At 37.3% G+C, this 23,528-nt stretch overlaps 1 protein-coding gene across 2 annotated transcripts in view; it reads left to right on the top strand.

The window, feature by feature from the left end:
* The window catches only part of lama4 (laminin, alpha 4), an 81,756-nt gene that overhangs the window by 27,619 nt on the left and 30,609 nt on the right, over positions 1 to 23,528 (top strand). For both annotated transcript variants that reach the window (XM_061929016.2, XM_061929017.1), the window contains exons 8-18: positions 118 to 201; positions 294 to 445; positions 3,500 to 3,610; positions 6,882 to 6,993; positions 8,482 to 8,646; positions 10,412 to 10,605; positions 13,659 to 13,775; positions 16,617 to 16,765; positions 20,664 to 20,805; positions 20,890 to 20,983; positions 21,062 to 21,178. In XM_061929016.2, coding sequence (XP_061785000.1) covers positions 118 to 201; positions 294 to 445; positions 3,500 to 3,610; positions 6,882 to 6,993; positions 8,482 to 8,646; positions 10,412 to 10,605; positions 13,659 to 13,775; positions 16,617 to 16,765; positions 20,664 to 20,805; positions 20,890 to 20,983; positions 21,062 to 21,178 — 1,437 coding nt within the window. The remainder of the gene's footprint in view (positions 1 to 117; positions 202 to 293; positions 446 to 3,499; positions 3,611 to 6,881; positions 6,994 to 8,481; positions 8,647 to 10,411; positions 10,606 to 13,658; positions 13,776 to 16,616; positions 16,766 to 20,663; positions 20,806 to 20,889; positions 20,984 to 21,061; positions 21,179 to 23,528) is intronic.

The raw sequence follows: 23,528 nt of genomic DNA, 5'->3' as shown, positions 1-23,528 counted from the left end.
ATATATATATATATATATATATATATACATATATACATTTATATATATATATCAAAGAGCTTTAGTCATACAGTAGTTAATGCTAAAGTTTATAATGTGTGTTGATCATCTTCACAGGGTGTGACTGTAATAGCAGCCATTGTGATATGCACACCGGAGAATGCCTACCAGAGCCTGCAACAGTTAATCTGTGCAATATCAGTAAGATTATTTGATAGCTACAACAGCAATTTTTTGTGAATCATGTCATACAAAACTATGATCATCATTGAACTCATCTAAATCATTTTCAGGTTGTGATGAATGTATCTGGCATGTAATCGGAGACCTGCGGCAGTCCAACAAAACACTCGACCATTTGAGGGTTGGAGTGTTGAACATCTCCACTGGGGCTGCTGTTAACGACAGAGTTAAATACTACAATTATACTGCTCATCACCTGCAGGTAGATACAGAATTATTGTTGTCCCGATACCAATATTTTGGTACCGGTACCAAAATGTATTTCGATACTTTTCTAAATAAAGGGGACCACAAAAAATTGCATTATTTTACATCTTACATTAAACATATGTTTCTTATTGCAAGTTTGTCCTTAAATAAAATAGTGAACATACAAGGCAACTTGTATTTTAGTAGTAAGTAAACAAACAAAGGCTCCTAATTTAGCTGCTGACATATGCAGTAACATATTGTGTCAAAATTATTAAAGACAAGCGGTAGAAAATGAATTATTAATCTACAAACCCCGTTTCCATATGAGTTGGGAAATTGTGTTAGATGTAAATATAAACGGAATACAATGATTTGTAAATCCTTTTCAACCTATATTCAATTGAATTCACTACAAAGACAAGATATTTTATGTTCAAACTCATACATTTTTTTTTGTTTTGCAAATAATAATTAACTTGGAATTTCATGGGTGCAACACATGCCAAAGTAGTTGGGAAAGGGCATGTTCACCACTGTGTTACATCACCTTTTCTTTTAACAACACTCAATAAACGTTTGGGAACTGAGGAAACTAACTGTTGAAGCTTTGAAAGTGGAATTCTTTCCCATTCTTGTTTTATGTAGAGCTTCAGTCATTCAACAGTCCGGGGTCTCCGCTGTCGTATTTTACGCTTCATAATGCGCCACACATTTTCGATGGGAGACAGGTCTGGACTGCAGGCGAACCAGAAAAGTACCCGCAGTCTTTTTTTTACAAAGCCACGCTGTTGTAACACGTGCTGAATGTGGCTTGGCATTGTCTTGCTGAAATAAGCAGGGGCATCCATGAAAAAGACGGCGCTTAGATGGCAGCATATGTTGTTCCAAAACCTGTATGTACCTTTCAGCATTAATGGTGCCTTCACAGATGTGTAAGTTACCCATGCCTTGGGCATTAATGCACCCCCATACCATCACAGATGCTGGCTTTTGAACTTTGCGTCGATAACAGTCTGGATGGTTCGCTTCCCCTTTGGTCCGGATGACACAATGTCGAATATTTCCAAAAACAATTTGAAATGTGGACTCGTCAGACCACAGAACACTTTTCCACTTTGCATGAGTCCATCTTAGATGATCTCGGGCCCAGAGAAGCTGGCGGCGTTTCTGGATGTTGTTGATAAATGGCTTTCGCTTTGCATAGTAGAGCTTTAACTTGCACTTACAGATGTAGCGACCAACTGTATTTAGTGACAGTGGTTTTCTGAAGTGTTCCTGAGCCCATGTGGTGATATCCTTTAGAGATTGATGTCAGTTTTTGATACAGTGCCGTCTGAGGGATCGAAGGTTACGGTCATTCAATGTTTGTTTCCGGCCATGCCGCTTACGTGGAATGATTTCTCCAGATTCTCTGAACCTTTTGATGATATTATGGACCGTAGATGTTGAAATCCCTAAATTTCTTGCAATTGCACTTTGAGAAACGTTGTTCTTAAACTGTTTGACTATTTGCTCACGCAGTTGTGGACAAAGGGGTGTACCTCGTTCCATCCTTTCTTGTGAAAGACTGAGCATTTTTTGGGAAGCTGTTTTTGTACCCAATCATGGCACCCACCATTTCCCAATTAGCCTGCACACCTGTGGGATGTTCCAAATAAGTGTTTGATGAGCATTCCTCAACTTTATCAGTATTTATTGCCACCTTTCCCAACTTCTTTGTCACGTGTTGCTGGCATCAAATTCTAAAGTTAATGATTATTTGAAAAAAAAAAAAAATGTTTATCAGATTGAACATCAACTATGTTGTCTTTGTAGCATATTCAACTGAATATGGGTAGAAAATGATTTGCAAATCATTGTATTTCGTTTATATTTACATCTAACACAATTTCCCAACTCATATGGAAACGGGGTTTGTACTTGTTTGTTTACTGTTAATATCTGCTTACGTTCTCTTTTAACATGTTCTATCTACACTTCTGTTAAAATGTAATAATCACTTATTCTTCTGTTTGGATGCTTTACATTAGTTTTGGATGATACCACAAATGTGGGTATCAATCCGATACCAAGTCGTTACAAGATCATACATTGGTCATATTCAAAGTCCTCATGTGTCCAGGGACATATTTTCTGAGTTTATAAACATACAGTAATATGAATTAAAAAAAAACGAAAAAAGATTTTGTGATGCTAAAAAAATTGATGTAATTGTAGTAGTATCGACTAGATACTGTACGCTCCTGTACTTGGTATCATTACAGTGGATGTTAGGTGTAGATCCACCCATGGCGTTTGTTTATATTGTGACGCCTGTGAGCTACGGTGTGTAGTGAAGCATGTTTAGCTATTCCTCGTCCTGCAGGGATGATACTTGTAAGAAATTCACTTTATTTGTCACCATGGATGATTAGTGATTTAGAAGTAGCTACAACACTGCAGACTGCGAATGGATCTTTGCCGCTAGCTAGCTAGCCATGTCTTAAATGATTGGTGTGGAACAATAATAAGCCTTAGAACAACTTAAAGAATCTCTTTGTCAAAGCCAAGAACAATGCAGATTGGCTGTTTGTCACAGTGGCTAGGCTTTGTGTGGCCCTAAAAAAGATTTTCTTTTTTTGGCCCCATTTTGGTCTTTTAATATTACTTATTTATTATTAGCAGTATTATTACTATTATTGGTATTATTAGTGTTATTATTACTATACTTCTAACGAAACGTTTCTTTAAAAATCTGGTGAACACTGTGAAATAATTCTGGAACTAATCTGTCACTGAGAATGTACCAACTCATGTTAACGTAATCATCTCTTTGCTTTGCTCTATTCACCATTTAACTATTAAGATATATTAGTTATTTAATTATATTTAAGATTTCTAGTTAATTGTTCATGTTTATCTTTTACATTGAACAAGAGATCACAGACTACCTACCGAGTCAAATTCCGTTTCTGTTAAACATACAAACTTGACCAATAAAGCTTATTATGATTCTAATTTAACAAAAGTTTATACTTTTATAATGTTGCATTGTAACTGAGCTAAATTGCTGTGTGTATTTCAGAATCAGTTTCAAGGCTGGAGGAACAGGTTGTCAGCAATAAAGGCTGAGACTGAGAGGGTGGAAGACTCGACACAGGACGTGGTCTCATACATCAAACAGCTTGATGAATCGGTCAGCAAATTGTTTCATTTTATGTCAACTCTTAAAGGGGAACTGCACTTTTTTGGGGAATTTTGCTTAACGTTCACAATCATTATAAAGAGTCAAGAACACCAGTCTTCTTTGTTTTTATTTTCTTATTTTAAAGATGATAAAAAAATGCTTGGAAGATACGGCTAATGGGAGTCACGATTGTAGCCTTTGAAGCCCTGTAAAACCACTTTAAAACCCTCCATCAACGTTTTGTATACACACTGCAAGTATATCTATAATGTAGTAACAGCCACCTTACATCACAATATGTACTATGTTCAATATTTACAGTATTTTGAGCATTTTAATCATTTGGCGCATTTATTCCCGTTTCCATAGCAGCGCACTTTCGACTTCTGGCAACAAATGTGTCCTACTTCCGGAAACAAGGCGTGTGTGTGTTCTAATCATGTCAAACTTGGTAACAAACAACGAAGACGACTATTTTTGGCCAAATGAGGATTCACCACCTTATCTTTTCAAATCTGAATATACGGAGGATGAACTACTGCTTTTAGAAGCGAGCACGAAGGAGGAGGGAGACATTGGAGCATATAAAAGCCAAGAGAGTGAGTTGAAAGTGACTCAAAGCTGCAAAATCTGGCTCTTTTTTTTTTTTTCTAGCCAAAAACAGTGTTTTTTTCTTTGAGAAAGGCTAAATATCCATTGAAAACAGAGCTAGCTTGACCACCACACATACTTATTGGGTGGAAAGTGAGCCGGACATGACATCAGTAAAATCCAAGCAATATACGGTTCTTCTTCTTTGTTGAAGAATAAGTACTTAATAACAATTATGAAAAGGATATTACCAACACCGCCTGAACCGTTTTATCAAAAAAGGCTTTATTCAGCCAAATAAGGATGTGATCTGGGATTTGATTGGTTAGAGTCAGAACAGGAAAATTTTTGGCTGAGAGAGCCATTAAAACTAAATATATATATTTTTTTTTTTAATTGTATTTCGTTTTTATTTATTATTATTGATTAGTCCAACAAAATAATACACAATAATACAATAATAATGAAATCCTAATTCCAAAAACAAACCCGGCCCAGCAACTTTCAGAATAGCAATCAACAGAGCAATTGAGGACACACAAACATGACAAAATGTGGCATTTGAAGCAATGCTATTTCGACATAAATAGAGTGCTCACCTAAAACATTCGGAAAAAACGTCCCTGGCCAGCTGGACAAAAACAATTGTCCATCGAGTGAGTCATACTTTAAATCGATCTGATACACGTCATGTGTGTATCATTACAGACGGCATACGCAGTCTGGCTCGCTGTGTACAAACAAAACATGAAATGTGGGCTAATACTTTACAGATAATGTAATATGATTGTTCATGTTTTTCAGTCAGTACAGATTGGTGTCCTATCGCAGTGTTGTGCATTACAAATTCAAACGCGTTTCGTGTTGATGGAGAAGCAAGCTTATCACTTGCCGTAGTTAGCTTTTACGGCTAATACCGTAGCACGCCGATGTGTGAGTTCCTCAGTGTTCGCTCTTACAACAACAATGTCGCTACAGTTTGATTATACAGGTTATGGAATGTAAATTAATTATTGTTTGACAGTTTTTGAATGCATTTGTAAAGTGATTTAGAGGTAGAATTGATCGCTCCCATTAGTTGCATTGCTAGCTACCAAGAATGAGCCGATTTTTACATGTTAGACTGCAAAACAAACTGCGAAAAAAAAGTGCAGTTCCCCTTTTTTTGGAATTTTGCATTTTCACAATGCTCATGTAAGACAAGCACACGTTTTTCTTGTTCTATGCATTCTAGCTTTAAATATATGCAATCAAAAATCTACTTACAATGGAGCCTATGGGAGTCGTTCTATTCTGCCTTTGAAATTGTAAATGGTCTGTTTTTATATAGCATTTTACTATACCTTCACAATACCCCAAGCGCTTTACATTATACATTATATTCAACCATTCACACACACATCAACACACTGATGAAACTATAACGCTCTTAAAAAACATCCAAACACCTCCATCAACGTTTTATATACAAGCTGTAAGTATACAGTATATGGAATGTAGTAACAGGCACATTCATAATAACATGTAATATTTAGATATTTTGCTAATTTTAAACACATGGTGGCGCATTTATCTCATAGACGCATCACAACTTTCACTTTTCTTTCAACAACATTACTTATTACTACTCCCAGCAAACTTCATGAGAGCCAAAAAACATTATTAAACTTAATTTACTGTACAATGTCTGCTGTCACTGGGATACCGCCTGTTAGGATGTTGATATAGTCCCGTTTAGATGAAGAATGACTCCTCACAAAGATGAAAGGGGGTGGAACAAAACATATTTTCTCGTCTATTTCGCCATTCTCGGGTCTAGAAGCTTAGCTTCTTCCTACTCCTTTTCGAACATGTTGTAAAGAGAAATGAACATGTGTAATTATTATATGATGTATCACATTGTATCTGTTAACATTTTCTAAATAAATTAAACCACAATCATAACCATAAATTGGCTGTCAAAGTGTACCAACTTCTCAGATTATTCCTTCATCATTTTACTATCCAGTTAGGAGGCATGATTTATGATCTAGAGTAAACTTTCACAAGCTTTGAGGCGAGAGAGCAGCTCACCAGCTCTTAATGTCAATACAGCAACATAAGGAAGTTGCCTCTCTCTGATGACTGCACCACTAAAAGTAGGTCCTGAATGTTAGTGCTTATAATACCAATAATGCTAATACTTGGTTAATATTCAGGTCATGAAATGTAAATGGAATATTGTTGGTGCTTTTTTGTATATTGGGTTTTACCGTCAGAATAAACGCAATAGATGCAATAACGTCATGGGTCCCATTGGCTTCATTACAGGCAGACTTATATTTATGTTTATTAAAAAGTTAGAATGCATTAAAAAGACATAAGTGTTCTTGTCTCTCATACGGATTCTGAATTATAGGCAACAACAACAAAAAAAAGTGCAGTTCCCATTCAAGTGAATACGAGCAACTGGCCTTGATGGTCAACATGTCATTGGTGACAATGGCTGATTTGTCTGTGTTTTCAGCATTGAATATGCTGTGATTGTTCAATATTGAGTTAAACATCTCTTTACACAGCACGTTTGACATCAAAGCACTTTAAAGTTTATCATGGACTGTTCAAAGAAAGTTGTAAAACTCCAATTTAGGAAATCAAATGTTGTATTAAGTTCTCCTTGGATGCTCATTCATGTGTTTGAAATTCGTAGGAAAGCAAAGCAAGGACTTTGGGAAGCCAGCTGGACAAGAATACACTGCAGACCTTAACATTGGCTGACAATTTCAGCAAAAACCTCACTGATCTCAACACGCGCATTGAAGGTACCAAATTAAATAGCTCAAGTGCATTGAAGGCGTAGCGTATTTGAGTTCCGACAAGTAAAACAACAAAAGCTGCCAATCAAGTACTAACTTTTGACATACATCCCACACAAGAATATATTTTGGCTCTTTATTTAAGCCAATGTTTTCTATAACTAACTTAATTGTGCAAGTGTTGAACACAGTCTACCAGGTCAAATTCATTGTGTGTTAAACATACCTGGCCAATAAATTTGATTCTCATATTTGCAAAGACTAAGCATTGAGCTATCTTTCTACTGCCTGAAAGGACCCCTTAAATACGGAGGGGCCATTAGCTGCCGACGAAGGTGCCTGATTAAAAAACTAAATGTTTTAGCTCCTTGGAACTAATTGTTATCAAAATTCAACCAATCACTTAAGCATAGGCCAATGTCTTCCTTTGAGGGGAGGTGAGTGTGAGTCCTTTGAAGAAAAAATATACAAGGATGCAATAATCAAGGTTTATAACATTACATATCTTTGAAGGTGGAATATTTGTGGTCGCCACAGACAGGTGGCCGCTAACATAGGTTGGTTTATGTCAAAAGTAATTGTCTAATTTTTAGAAAATATTTAAGGTAAACAAAACCATTAAAATATTGAAATTCCACAATTTGGTGCATTTGCAAACAGCTAAAATGATGTACAAAGCAAACTATAACCTGCTACCCACGAATGTACAACAATTCTTCTCAACAAAAGAGGAGAAAATAACCTTAGAGGAAAATGTCATTTAAAACATTTGTATGCTCGTACAGGACTTCAAACCTTTAGCATATCCGTATGTGGAATTAAATTATGGAATGGATTAAGCAAAGAAATCAAACAAAGCACCAATATGATTTAGTTTAAGAGACTGTTCAAACTACAAGTGTTTACAAAGTACACAGAACAATAATTATGATGAACATCTTGAACCCTTTTTTTTTTTTTTGGAGATAAAGATTATTTATGTATTTAATATTTTTTTACTTACTATGGTATATTATTTATTTATTATTAATTCACTGTTCTGTTACAGAGAACAAGGAAATGGGATAACATTGCTATGGTATGAAGATGGGTAGGATTAAATAAGTTCAGCTTCTTCCTACTCATTTTCGTAAGTGCTGTAATGAAACAACTGGAAATATGTGATGCATTACATTGTATCGTATGCATGTTCGAAATAAACTGAAACGGAACTGAACTGAACTGAAACCAAGAGTAATCCTGAGTTAACAATGAAAACCTTACAATTACAATATGTATTAATTAACAACTCTAATGTACAATATTTTTAAATTAAGTGAAAACTAATTAGTCATTTGTGTTGATAATTTCCATACCTGACTGTCTGATATGTTTGGAGAGTGGTTCTGTATAAACCATCTCCATCCAATTCTGTTTCTTATAATCTGTCTCTATTGGCCATTTCTACTTACCCTACACCGAATAAACCTTGGATATTCATGTTATTGTCTGCAGATATGATCAATGAATGGGAGATCTATAGTGTTTACCAGGAAATGGACCCCGAGGTGGCCAGACGCAACACAGAGGAAGCCTTGAGTTTTGTGAGCGAAATGAGAAAGCTGGACTTGTCTGCACACGGGCCCATCACCATTGAAGAGTCAACAGAAGCCCACGACTGTAAGGAGATATAGATCAGAAACACTCAAATTCAAATCTGTTTATTCCTGATATTTTTTATGATATAGATACATATCGAAACACAGGGGAAAAGCATTAAATAGGCCAGTGAACGTACAAGTGCTCATAATCAGATTTTCTTTTAAAAGCTTTTGGTTCGGTACTGAGGCATAGCAATTTCTTAAACGGTGCACATTAAGCGAGGGGCAGGAAGTGTGCCTTGTGTCCCTTTTTTTGGTTATTAAACTCATTTGTCATCTATAACACAAAGCCAGGATGTGGTTGTTTTGTTTGGATAGTATATAGCAGGACTTGGCAAATTAAGGCCCGGGGTTGAGCTTTCCTATCTGGCCCGCCGGACATTCCCAAATATTTTTTTAGATCTTTAAGAACAAAACTGTTGCTGCCATTATGATGTGCAGCGATGTTTTCAAATTACCTATACTATACAAAGTATTTCAATGATTGGAATCTGCGCTTTTGCATGATATACTACTTACTATGGTAATCTAAGTCACAGCAGCTCAGACGAGGCACCAAGCAGTGTGGGTGGGGAGCGTTTCCACAGAGTGTTTCCAGAGCGGACATGGAAGGAGATTTTTATAGCAAAGTTCTAAAGCTTAGTGATATATCAGATTGTAGGTGGGGGTTTTTTACCCTTCGTGTTCATATTTTGCTGTGTTTGTTGCATTTTGTAGCGTTTCGCTTGATTGTAAAATATGTCAATGGAGAGGGTGTGTGACGTTCATATGTTGTCAATTTTCAGTGTTTTATCGGTCATTGTTAATATTGTAAATCCCACATTCTTTACGTTCATGTACATTCTGAGTGTCTCATTCAGTGAAAAAAACGTAAAATTTCATTCTGTTTTTTAAGGCGGTCTGTCATAACGTTTTTTGCATTCAATCAGACATTATGTGAGGTTTTGTATTAGTGTTCCGAAAAATCCGATATACACATTTTTTTCTCTAAATTTGGCCCCTGAGTCAAAACAATTGCCCAGGCCTGATATATAGCATATATTGACCAACATTTGATTACTTTTAGCATCTTTAATGCACAAAATGGCCCACAGTGTCCTTCAGTTTTTCTGTATGCTATAACTAGATTTGAAGTTTTATTCAATACTTTTCCTTATTTGCGAATTACCTGCCAGCAGTTCTATGTTGCATTATAAATGCTTTATAACCAGCCAAATAGTTCAGCCAACATAAGATGGCTGAACCCGAGCCCAAAGCCAAGACAAAGAGACTTAAAAACTCTACCCTGCATACTGCAATTAAGCTGTATAATGACACTATCTAATTAAATGAGTAATTCAGTCATATACCAGAATGCTAATAGTTTCAATGTTGCTGTTGTCCTGAAAATGTTTTTTTATATAAAATACTGTCTGTTCTTTTCATTTTTTTTATTTTTGTTTGTTGGATATTCATTGTAAAGTTCAGCTGTTTTTTCAGTGGGGCCCTGGCTCCACTGCAAGCATGAATTCATAAAGTCCAGTCAAGTCAAGTCAAGTCATTATGTTCTCTCAATTGTGGTGCACAGTTGTGTTCAAAGGTTATTTCAATTAAATCACATGCAGTATCTATATTTTCTATAGCTATAAATGCTGACACTGTTTATTTTATAAAAACTCATTTGAGTGCTGTACTGTCACATTAAAGTGACATTGTAACAAATAATTGACAAAGTCGACAACCTTTTTACACACATTCTATTACCTCACAGATTGCAAAGTGCCTAACTCTCATTGTGTTTACAGTGCTCCGACGTATTCGTCAGTTGGAGAAGAAGTCATTGATTACACACGGCCATCTCCCCCCACTCAACTTGGCTTTGTCTCGCTTCACTACAAAGCTGTCTGACGCTCAGACCTTCCTCCAGAAAGCAGCCAGAACAATCGAGGAGACGCAGGACAGGAACAGAGCCAATATCCTTAAATTCCAGGGGAATGAGGTGATTTCCCACAGTCTTCATGGTCCTATTGATTGTTTTTATTCCCTTGTCCCTCCCTGCTTGTTCCTCTCAATGTTTATTTTATTCACTGATCAGCCATTGTTACTCGCTGGGTTTGAAAGAGAACTTTAAATTAACTGTGTGCAAATTTTTGCGTCACTGGAGTGCTTCCACACCCACCATATTGAAAATACTGAACCAACTATTTGTTAATGTCCGCTGCTTATTTTAGAAAATGCTACCAGCAAACTGTTTATATTTTGGCCCGACAAGGGCCCATGATACCTGAAGATGATGGGCCGCCATTTTCTTGCGAGTCACCTTAAATCACTGATATCTTAGATCAAAAAGCTAAGCAGAGCTGTAGTATTACTAGATTTCTCACACATAATGGCTTCACCTTCAATCACTTAGGCCACAGAAGGCATCAGAGCAAAGTGGATTCATTGTATTTATGATGAAAACGTACTAACTTCTGTCTGCAAAAATGCCGCCTTATGCCGCATACATACATTTATTTATTTATATATATACATATATTTATATATATATATAATGTCTATATATACATATATATATGTATGGGTGTGTGTGTGTGTATGTATGTATGTGTATATATATATATATATACATACATATATATGTGTGTGTATATATATATGTATGTGTATATATATACACACGTACACATAAATATATACACACATATATATATATATACACGTGTGTGTATATATATGTGTGTATATACATATGTGTGTATATATATATGTGTATATATATGTGTGTGTGTATATATATATATATATATATATATCTTTATATATATATATATATATACTGTAGCATAGTATATATGTATACCTATGTGTGTATATATAGATATGTATGTTTATATATGTGTGTATATAGATATATATGTTTATATATGTATGTGTATATATATCCATCCATCCATCCATTTTCTACCGTGTTTATACATATATACACATAGTTATGAATATGTGTATATATTTGTGTATATATGTCTATTTGTATTTATGTATATATCTATGTGTGTATATATATTCAGTGTTTCCCACAGGACAGGCATCTATTTGTGGTGGTGTGGTCGAGGGTCAGGGGGTGGCGGAGGCAGCGGCGATGACCAAGAAGAACGCGGAGTTGGAATATAATTACAACACTTTATGTACATATTTATATACAGATTTGAACGATTAGTTATTCACTGAAATATATTTATTAATTGTGGTTCTTCCAAAAAAAATATCTTATAAAATATAAAAGCTAAAATGGCTCTTAAAGCTCTGCCCCTTTAATTAGTGAATACTAAATAATTTAACTTTAGCCTACTACTACAACCATATTATTTACCAGCAACATGAAGTGAAACAGAGGCAGAGGTGTCCTGCCACAGTCAGTCAACCTCCTCCTCCTGCTGCTGCTGAACAGGTCGCACCTGTGGTCCGGACTGTAGGCCTACCTCCTCTCCAATTCGAGCCCTTTTTGGCCGTTGAAAATATTTTTCTATACTCATCTGTGTGAAGGAGTGAACATCCAACATTAGAATTTATTACTAACGAGCAGAACCGCTCTATGTACAGTGCCATCTAACCTTAAGCGGCAGCAGCTCAACACATGCAGGGTTCAACGTTAAGGTTTTTTTCTACTTGCCCGACTTCTCAAATCTACTTGCCCCAATATTTTTACTTGTCCTGCCTAGGTTTTTTTCTGGCTGTGTAGTGCTCATGGCTTATATCTTACTAAAATCCTTCCCGTTGACTATTTACAACACTACACAGTAATTATTATTATTATTATTATTATCTATAATTACATTTAAATGGCATTGCATAAATGTAAAATTAAATGCTATTTCACATTATTTGACCAGTAGCAGTTACACTCATCTGAACAGGTCAGCCACCTGTTTAAAGCCCGATCACAGTTGAAATCTTGAAATGAAGGGCCTTTAATGGCCAAAACATTAACCTGGACAACATTTTAACAGCTGGTTGGCTCAGATTGTATTATTTTCATTGCATTAACATGCTGCAGTGGACAGTGGACAATTTAGCTTCAGTACACGTGTGTTTATTGACAACAGGGTTATAACCTGGACACGTTAGCTCGTCGGTATGAAAACAGGTGACTGTTACTACGTGCGTCTGCCCCGGCCCCCGAGTCAAACAGCGGCGGTGTTAATGAAGCAGCATCAGGCTGCTCACCGTCAGTGAAACGCTCGGTGAAATCGCGGATTAACGTTAAATATATGACGAGCCGCGAGCGATGCAGCTATAACCTATCTACCTATAACCTATATTACCCTCGTATTTTGATCCGTTCTTCTTTTTCTTCTTCTTCTTCTGGCCCACCAGGTGAATTAAGTGCTATTGGCGGAGTTACAATGCATAGTAGGCTACTGCCACCTACTGCACCGGAGCTGTAACTACAAGGTGCATTCACAGACAGAGTCCCATTGCTTTTATGAGCGGTCGAGCAAGTCAAAAGCCGAAAAATCCATTTGTGGCGGACGTAATTCTTTCGTGGCGGGCCGCCACAAATAAATGAATGTGTGGGAAACACTGATATTTATACATATATATATACACACACACACACACATATGTGTCTCCATATACAAAGGTTTGTATATAGAGAAGCCCCTGGCTGCCGCCCGCGGTTCTGTGCCTGCCTCCACGTTGACCCGTGCCCACATTGAGTCGTCCCCACATTGAGTCACGCTCACTTGCACCCACATTAAACCGCCAAAGAAGAATTAGTGTTTACTCCCTTACAGTCTATGGTTTGCTCTTGTCTTTATTTGCCAGCCTCATCCCCATGACAACCACAACTACCAAAATGACAGAACGGCTGCAGTGCTGTTCATGTTTCCGCCACCAGGTGGCACCTAGAGAGGAGTGCGGCTCAATGTGGACATGGGTCAAAGTTGATGCCCTGGTCCGTGGGCGCCAGCCAGGGGTACTTGGCTCACAATACTTCTTAGATTGTTAATAATTGTCCATATTTTTTGTTGGTTTATTGTCTTTTAGGCCAAACAGCAGAGGATGGCGACAGAGTTCACAGCAATTCATAATACCACACAAGAAGCCAAAGACCTGATTTCTAAATCACACGCGACTGTGGCTGAAGTGGATATGCTGGTGCAGGTATGACTACTAAACCATCGGTCTCCTTTCATACAAAACTACATCAATGAGTGTCAAACTGCAAAAAAACATCCACTTTAGTTGTCTAATGATGAACCTTGATTATCATCATTGGTTGCAAGTAGACATTCATCCATCCATTTTCTACCGCTTATTCCCTTTGGGGTCGCGGGGGGCGCTGGAGCCTATCTCAGCTACAATCGGGCGGAAGGCGGGGTACACCCTGGACAAGTCGCCACCTCATCGCAGGGCCAACACAGATAGACAGACAACATTCACACTCACATCCACACACTAGGGCCAATTTAGTGTTGCCAATCAACCTATCCCCAGGTGCATGTCTTTGGAAGTGGGAGGAAGCCGGAGTACCCGGAGGGAACCCACGCAGTCACGGGAGAACATGCAAACTCCACACAGAAAGATCCCGAGCCCGGGATTGAACCCAAGACTACAGACATACTGTATGTAATTCATTGTTTGATGGTGTGCTAAAGTATGTTGACAATCAGCACAAAATGAACAGACATGTTATGCTGACCCTTGAATATAGACATTTATAAACACATAATAGATACAATCCTATGGTATCATAGGGACGGCGTGACGCAGTTGGGAGAGTGGCCGTGCTAGCAACCTGAGGGTTCCTGGTTCAATCCCCACTTTCTACCAACATCGTCACGTCCGTTGTATCGTTGAGCAAGACACTTCACCCTTGCTCCTGATGGGTCATGGCATGGCAGCTTCTGCCATCAGTGTGTGAATGTGGAAATAGTGTCAAAGCGCTTTGATTACTTTGAAGGTAGAAAAGCACTATACAACTATAACCCATGTTTTTTTTTACAAATGTAGAATATTAATGTGTTAAGAATTGATTTATAATAATATAATGGTATGGAATTGTGACAATGTTTTTCCTCCGCACACACACTAAATAATTTAAAATCATTAAAATTAGGGATGTGCCGATTTTCCATTGATCAGTATCGGACGTTTTTTTGTGGAAAAAGTATGTAATCGGCCAATGCCAATTAATGCCTTTTAATAACGATCACAATAGCAGCTTCTGTAAATTAATAATCATCATCTCCATTGATGCAAATAAACACCAATACTTAGTATCTGCAGTATTATTAGCAAGTATTATTATCACTGAATGGAATTGAATTATTTACATTTACAATCCGGGGGTTGGGATGCAGAGGGGGTTGGGGTTGGGGCGGGAGGGTTCGGATGGGTTGCTATCAGCATACTTCAGTCATCAACAATTATATCATCTGAGAAATGGACATCGTAACAATGTAGGTCTCATTTCGTAGGATATGTACAGCGAGCGGTGAACATAGTGAGCTCAGAAAGCATAAGAACAAAAATATACATTTGATTATTTACATTTGATTATTTACAATCCGGGGTGGTGGGATGTGGTGGAGAAGGGGGGGCAGATCGATCCATATAAACATATATGGATCGAGAGTAGTATCAGTACATGACCAATACTAGAGTGATTAGATCGATGTTTTTATTTTGTCAACTTATGTTTTTTGATCATTAGTGTTCATGTTTACAAACTCAGGGTATAAGTCCCAGGACACAGGAGAATTTTGATGGAAAAAACTCCCAAATTTAAAAGAGTAAGAGACCTATACGGTAGTTTTTGCTTGTTTAGTTATTATATAGTATTGATTTTGTTTTGCTCAAACATTTGGAATTAGTCTAAATATTGTGTTACTATTGTTACACTGTCAATAGCAGACATCCTAAATAAATGTAAAGAATTACAGTTAATAAATGTTTTCGGTATCAGGCGATCTCACTCATGGATTATGTGTATCGGCCGCATAAAACCCTGTTTGGAACATCCCTAATTTGAATACATTAAATTGTGAGATGATAGGCTCCAGCGACCCCCCGCGACCCCGAAGGGAATAAGCGGTAGTCAATGGATGGATGGATGGATGTCGAATGTGTAACTTGATACATTTTACATTTAGTAAAAGTTAGTAAAGACTGATAGGAAAACAAGAAGACTAAAATGTAAATTTGTTGATAATGTGTGCAGTATGTAAAGCAGGGGTGTCAAACTCATTTTAGCTTCGGGGCCACATGGAGGAAAATCTATGGCACAATAACTTAAAAATAAAGACAACTTCAGATTGTTTTATTTTTCAAAAATAGAACAAACATGTTGCAGTTAATAGTATTCTATCTTCATTTGTACTTATTTATACTTTCTGAATAAATGATGTGATAATGCTCATCATATTAAAAGGTGGAATTTAGTCAGGCAGAGTTTTAACATGCTCCCATTGGTGTTAAAATGAAATTAATGTCAAAAGCTAATTAAAGGACGATAAGGTAATTTACTAATTTCCCTCAACTAATGTACATACATCATGTGGTTTATTCTGTACATATGTTGCAACATTTTTGACAAAAATGTCATTAATCAGACATCAAATTAGGAGGTAATACATATTATTTCAGCATATTTATGTGCGCCTAGAAAATGTGTCCCCAGTCATAAGTACAACACGAAATGTACAGTTCATTAAAAGCATTTATTGGGGTATAAATGTCAAAGGTTACTATTACTATCATCATAAGTATAACAATCCACATTTTGTATACTATTAAAGTGTTGACACATAGCTTGGCCCCCTCTCACTCTCAATAATGGCTTTTGCAACATCTAGAACAGCAGTTTATTTCATTGAAAATTTTCAGCTCTTTTTTATACTTGGCAAACTTGTTTGCGGGCCTTATCGTTTGACACCCCTGATGTAAAGCAATAAGTGCTTGTAAGTGCATATAACCCAGTCCCCTCTTTGCTTTTGTGGACAGAATAGTACACACGACCATGCTGCAATTGATGGCGCTGGGCAAAAGCTGACGGAGAAGATGGAAACACTCTCATTGGCTGATATAGACTTGGTTCAGAGGGCAGATGAGCATGCTGAAGAGCTGGAACGACAAGCCACCACACTGGAAGAGTAAGAGAAGTGTATTGTGTACTGTATGTTATCTGTTTAGTAAAGTCTTCTTTAATGTGCTCGTGACACACAACCAATCCCACAGTTTCCCGCTAAACATTTCAGTTCTTTTGTCGGTTTGGATGACATTTAAAAATTCAGATTGAGAAATAAATTAATGTTGATTAGTGTAACGAAGAGGAAAAGACATTGCGAATTTAATGGCAGTAACACATTGCAAAAAAGTTTGCACAGGGGCATTTTTACCACAGTGTTACATGGCCTTTCCTTTTCACAACACTCAGTAAACGTTTGGGAACTGAGGAGACCAATTTTTGAAGCTTTTCAGGTGGAACTATTTCCCATTCTTGCTTGACGTACAGCTTAAGTTGTTCAACAGTCCGGGGTCTCCGTTGTGGTATTTTACGCTTCATAATGCGCCACACATTTTCAATGGGTGACAGTTGGACTACAGGCAGGCCAGTCTAGTACCCGCACTCTTTGACTACAAAGCCACGCTGTTGTAACACGTGGCTTAGCATTGTCTAGCTGAAATAAGCTGGGGCGTCCATGATAACGTTGCTCTCATGGCAACATATGTTACTCCAAAACCTGTATGTACCTTTCAGCATTAATGGCGCCTTCACAGATGTGTAAGTTACCCATGCTTTGAGCACTAATACACCCTCATACCACCACATGTGCCTAGAACAATCCGGATGGTTCTTTTCCTCTTTGTTCCAGAGGACACGACGTCCACTGTTTCCAAAAGCAATTTGAAATGGGGTCTCGTCAGACCACAGAACACTTTTCCACTTTGCATCAGTCCATCTTAGATGAGCTCGGGCCCAGCGAAGCCGGCTGCGTTTCTGGGTGTTGTTGATAAATGGCTTTTGCTTTGCATAGTAGAAGTTTTAACTTGCACTTTCAGATGTAGCGACAAACTGTAGTTACTGACAGTGGTTTTCTGAAGTGTTCCTGAGCCCATGTGGTGATATCCTTTACACACTGATGTCTGTTTTTGATGCAGTACCACCTGAGGGATCGAAGGTCACGGCCTTGCCACTTAAGTACAGTGATTTCTCCAAATTCTCTGAACCTTTTGATGATATTACGGACCGTAGATGGTGAAATCCCTAAATTCCTTGCAATAGCTGGTTGAGAAATGTTGTTCTTAAACTGTTGGGCAATTTGCTCACGCATTTGTTTACAAAGTGGTGACCCTCGTCCCATCCTTGTTTGTGAATGACCCAATCATGGCACCCACCTGTTCCCAATTAGCCTTTTCACCTGTGGGATGTTCCAAATAAGTGTTTGATGAGCATTCTTCAACTTTCTCAGTCTTTTTTGCCACTTGTGACAGCTTTTTTGTAACATGTTGCAGGCATCAAATTCCAAATGAGCTAATATTTGCAAAAAATAACAAAGTTAACCAGTTTGAACGTTAAGTATCTTGTCTTTGTTGTCTATTCAATTGAATATAGGTTGAAAAGGATTTGCAAATCATTGTATTCTGTTTATATTTACGATTTACACAAAGTGCCAACTTCACTGGTTTTTGGGTTTTGCAGAACATTTGGCATTTACCTGAACTCAATATATTGCAGTGTGCCATATGATATGTATAGCAATAAAAATGTATGATAAATATTCCGTAAAGTAATAACAATAAATATTGAATGTAAAAAATATTGAATAAAACAAAATAGTAAAATAAATCGAATAAAGTTTCCTTCATCCACAATTTATCAACAACCATCACAACATTTATTAATTGGGCCATCACAGTTTCATGGCCCAATTCTTAACTTACGTAGGACTTTACACACAATAGTCAATACTGAAAGGTAATAGTCTTATGAATACTACAAACACAACGAGTTTATCAAGGATTTTCATCAGGTCAGCTGCACCATGTCTCAAAGTTTATGTATTATTCACTCATTTGCACAGAGAAACTTAAAAACGTTTTTATACTACGCCTCTGGCTAAGCAGGTGTGTGTGTGTGTGTGTGTGTGTTGTGAAACAGTGCTCTTGACGAAGTTTAATTTCTATAGTACTGTCTGTATACAGTTAAAACAATGACAACGTCTGTCTAAACAATGCATCAGCAATCTTTTTATTGAGCAAAACTGATTACGGTCGGCCATAACCTCACCAAAACAACATCAGTAATAAAACTACTATCTACAACTGGGGTGTCAAACTTGTTTTCATTGGGGGCCACATCGCAGTTATGGTTGCCCTCAGAGGGCCACTTGTAACAGTAAATAATATATACATTTCAAATTGCTTCATTACACAATTATTTGGTATTAGGAGCAGAGGAGCATGTTCGGCAGCGCACAATCAAGGCGTACTTACAAACAGACACAGTGTGTAGACAGAAAAGGGAGAATGGACGCAAGATAAAGGTGAAGTTATAACACTGAAACATCCTCAGGAAGCGGTGCTTTAAGACATGGCTAGCTAGTTAGCAGCTACCGTCCAGCCGCAGTCGGCAGTGTTTCAGCTACTTCTAAATCACTAATCCTCGCCTCCATGGCGACGAATAAAGTGAGTTTCTTACAAGTATAATCCCTGCAGGACGAGGAATAGCTAAACATGCTTCACTACACTACGCACCGGCGTCACAACGTAAACAAACGCCATGGGTGGATCTACACCTGACATCCACTGTAATGATATCAAGTACAGGAACGTATCAAGTCGATACTACTATGATTACATCGATATTTTTAGCATCACAAAATCTTTTTTCATTTAAAAAAAATCTATATTATGTTTATAAACTCAGGAAATATGTCCCTGTACACATGAGGACTTCGAATATGACCAATGTATGATCCTATAACTATGTGGTATCGAATCAATACCTACATTTGTAGTATCATCCAAAACTAATGTAAAGCATCCAAACAACAGAAGAATAAGTGATTATTACATTTTAACAGAAGTGTAGCTAGAACATGTTAAAAGAGAAAGTAACCAGATATTAACAGTAAATGAACAAGTAGATTAATAATTAATTTTCTACCACTTGTCCTTAATAATTTTGACAAAATAATAGAATGAGAAATGACACAATATGTTATTGCATATGTCAGCAGACAAATTAGGAGCCTTGATTTGCTTACTTACTACTAAAAGAAAAGTTGTCTCGTATGTTCACTATATTATTTAAGGACACAATTGCAATAAAAAACATATGTTTAATGTACCGTGAGATTTTTTGTTAAAATAATGCAATTTTTTGTGGTCCTCTTTATTTAGAAAAGTATCAAAGTATAAAAATAAATTTTGGTTCTGGTACCGGTACCAAAATGTTGGTATCGGGACAACCCTAGTAAGTTTTTTTTTTAAAAAGTAACTTTTGTGCCCCCTAAATTACACTGATAAATTATCAGAATATTCTAATATTTAATCTGTGTCAGGATTCAGTACAGAGTCCACTTTTGACCACCTCTAAGCTACAACCTTAATCAAGGTTGCATCCATTTATACATGATATGAAAATTATGGTCAATGGGCATGATATTCACTTTGGACGTTTTATGATTGAGTCACTTTGGACAGCCAAACTGGTGTTCCAGCAGTTTCCAGTTCACAGCAAGCTGGAGCCTTGGTAGTTCCTGATTTCCTCTTGAAAATCCCAACCAATTTCCTTTCATCTGAGGGTGACGGTATCGGTCTGCTCTTTGACAAAGTGGCGACTCGTCCAAAACCTTGGATTTATGTACAATTTCAGAATCTGCAGTTGTTTAGAAATGGCTCTTAATGACTTTCCCAACTTGTTTAAATCTATAATTCCACCTCTGACTGTCACACATGTCTTTGGAAGTTCTCATTGTCTTGAGTATTGGTATTGAAGAGATCATAATCATAACATAAAAACAACTGTTCTCTCTTCTGCTCCAGGGATCTGAGAGAGAGTGATGCCAATGGCTTTGTACAGAGGGCCATCAGTGCTGCCAACGTCTACACTAACATTGTGAAGTACATCAACGACGCTAATATTACATCACTTACCACTTTGAACTTGTCCCACACAGTGGATGATGTAAGTTCACAGAATACGCAGCACACCTTATGTGTATTTTTGTAAACATTCTCCTGCTTTGACATCTTGTGTTCCATGCCTCAGTCCACCAAGGAGATCAACATGCAGCTTAAGGGTCTGGTGGTAAACAGCGACAATGTGTTCAAGGAGTCCGTTTCATTGCATTCTGAAGAAATAGGTTTGCCACATTCAAACATTGCTTAACAACAGTGTGGTTTAAGATGATCCCCTCACTTTTTTTGCATTTTGATCCCAGAGGTAACAGCCGAGGTGGCTGACAAGTTGAAGTTCCTTGAGGAAACGAAACAGACCTTGAATAAGAACACCAAAAAACTGGAAGAAATAGTGCTGGACATTAATGAGTTTCAGACATGTAAGCGGAGAGCATTTCAAGACAATACATTGCTTGCTTGTGTATGTACAGTACAGGCCAAAAGTTTGGACACACCTTCTCATTCAATGCGTTTTCTTTATTGTCATGACTATTTACATTGTAGATTGTCACTGAAGGCATCAAAACTATGAATGAACACATGTGGAGTTATGTACTTAACGCAAAAAGGTGAAATAACTGAACATATTTCTTCAAAATAGCCACCCTTTGCTCTGATTACTGCTTTGCACACTCTTGGCATTCTCTCGATGAGCTTCGAGAGGTAGTCACCTGAAATGGTTTTCATTTCACAGGTGTGCCTTATCAGGGTTGATTAGTGGAATTTCTTGCTTTATCAATGGGGTTGGGACCATCAGTTGTGTTGTGAATGAGAAGGTGTGTCCAAACTTTTGGCCTGTACTATATGTACAATCATAATAATACAAAAAATATACAGCAGCCTGTGCAAAGGTTGCAGGCCACCACTGATGTAAGTGTTGCAACCAGCAATCATTTTTGACACAGTAAAACAGTAAATATAGAGACAGACACAATTAGTGGGATTACACTCAAAATAATAGAACGATTTTCACCTCAGATCAGACGAGGTGACCCGCTGAACTTAAGCATATCAGTAAGCAAAGGAAAAGAAACTAACAAGCGAAATGGAAGAAGGAAGAAATGAAATGTTGGTGAGGTCATACCTTTAACATGTAATGGTCAAAATGTTGCATAGATTATGTTTTACAGATCATCTTCAAGTCGCTTTCTGACAGTCACTTTAGGATGCGCCGTTTTGTGGGCGGTCTTATTTACGTGGCTCACCTTCGGCAGCGTCTACTCCCCGTCACTTTATGAGAGCCAACAAACAAATAAAACATCACTTACTGTGTAAAGTCTGCTGTCATTAGGATGACGACTAATGGGATGTTCATAGATTCCCATTTAGATGAAGAATGACTCATATTCCTCACAAAGAAAAGGGGTGGGGAGGCGGCGGGAACCAAGTATCTTTTTTCATGTCGTCCTTGCCAGTTTTGGATCTAAATGGCTGTCAAAGTGTACCAACTTGTCGGAATACCTACTCAGACTTTTTCTGTGCAGGTGAGATGCATGATTTATGACTTACAATAAACTTACAGGGAGCAAGGAAGCAAGAAAACAGCAGACCACTCCATGATGTAAACATAGGGACACACGCTTGTGATCACGGCGCCGCTATAAATAGTTTGTCTGTGTTAGCGCTTGTAATAACAATATTACTAATACTGCGTTAATGTACAAATCACGAAATGTGAATGAAGTATTTTGGGCACTTTTTAAAGTTAAAGTTAAAGTACCAATGATTGTCACACACACACTAGGTGTGGCGAAATTATTCTCTGCATTTGAATGGTTATTTGTTGGATTTTGTGGGCGGAATAGTGGAACTCCCATTGGCTATATTGTAAGCACACCTTTATTTATGTTTATTTAATATTTAGAATGCTGCTTTTTTTTCATCCATCCGTCATCATGTCTCTCATAATGATTGTGAACGGTAGGCAAAGTTACAAAAAAAGAGTAGTTCCTCTTTAAAGGAATTGTCCAACCCCCTGAATAACAATAGTTCATCTGTTTGTCATCCAAATAAGAAATACCCTGCTAACTAACAAACTTCAGCTGTTTAATTTAGTTAACAATTTACCACTGGTGGAGTTCTTGGGAACAGCTACATACTGCATATATAATTAAAAAATGTTCCCAAGTATTTTAAACATCTGGTAGTTGTTTTGCATTACTGCATGCTAAAAGTGTAAAAAATTCCAAAACTATATTTAATTTTACAGGTCTTTATTGAATAAGACCCATTTAGAATGGAATTTGCGTGCATGTGTGCGCGTGTGTGTGTGTCCTTCCTGTGACATCAACAAGGAAAAGTACCTTCCATATGAGGACCGGTGAACAAGTTAGGACCGAAAGCATGGTCCCAATACGGAAGACCTTTGCATCTAATAGAGAATGTCTCATTTGCACCCCTGGTGGTGAAATGTATCAAAATTAGGGTGGGCACAAAAAGAGGGATTTTTCAAAATGACTGTGTGTCGGTTTTAAAAGTGCTCCCCCCCAGGTCAACATATGAAGTAACAAGTGTGTGTAAACTTTTGAAGTGCTCCCCCTCTGGCCAAAATATGTAATAACAAGTGTGTGTAAAAATTTGAAGTGCTCCCCCTGGCCAACATATGTAATAACAAGTGTGTGTAAAAAAATTTTTAAATGCGACCCCTTTGGCCAAAATTAATACAAAAAATAAAATAAATATGAAATAGAGACATAATGTAATAACTTGAAGTAAATAATGAAGATTAAA

Source organism: Nerophis lumbriciformis, linkage group LG34, assembly GCF_033978685.3.
Source record: "Nerophis lumbriciformis linkage group LG34, RoL_Nlum_v2.1, whole genome shotgun sequence".
Taxonomy (NCBI): Eukaryota; Metazoa; Chordata; class Actinopteri; order Syngnathiformes; family Syngnathidae; genus Nerophis; species Nerophis lumbriciformis.
This window is presented reverse-complemented; position numbering and strand designations above follow the sequence as displayed.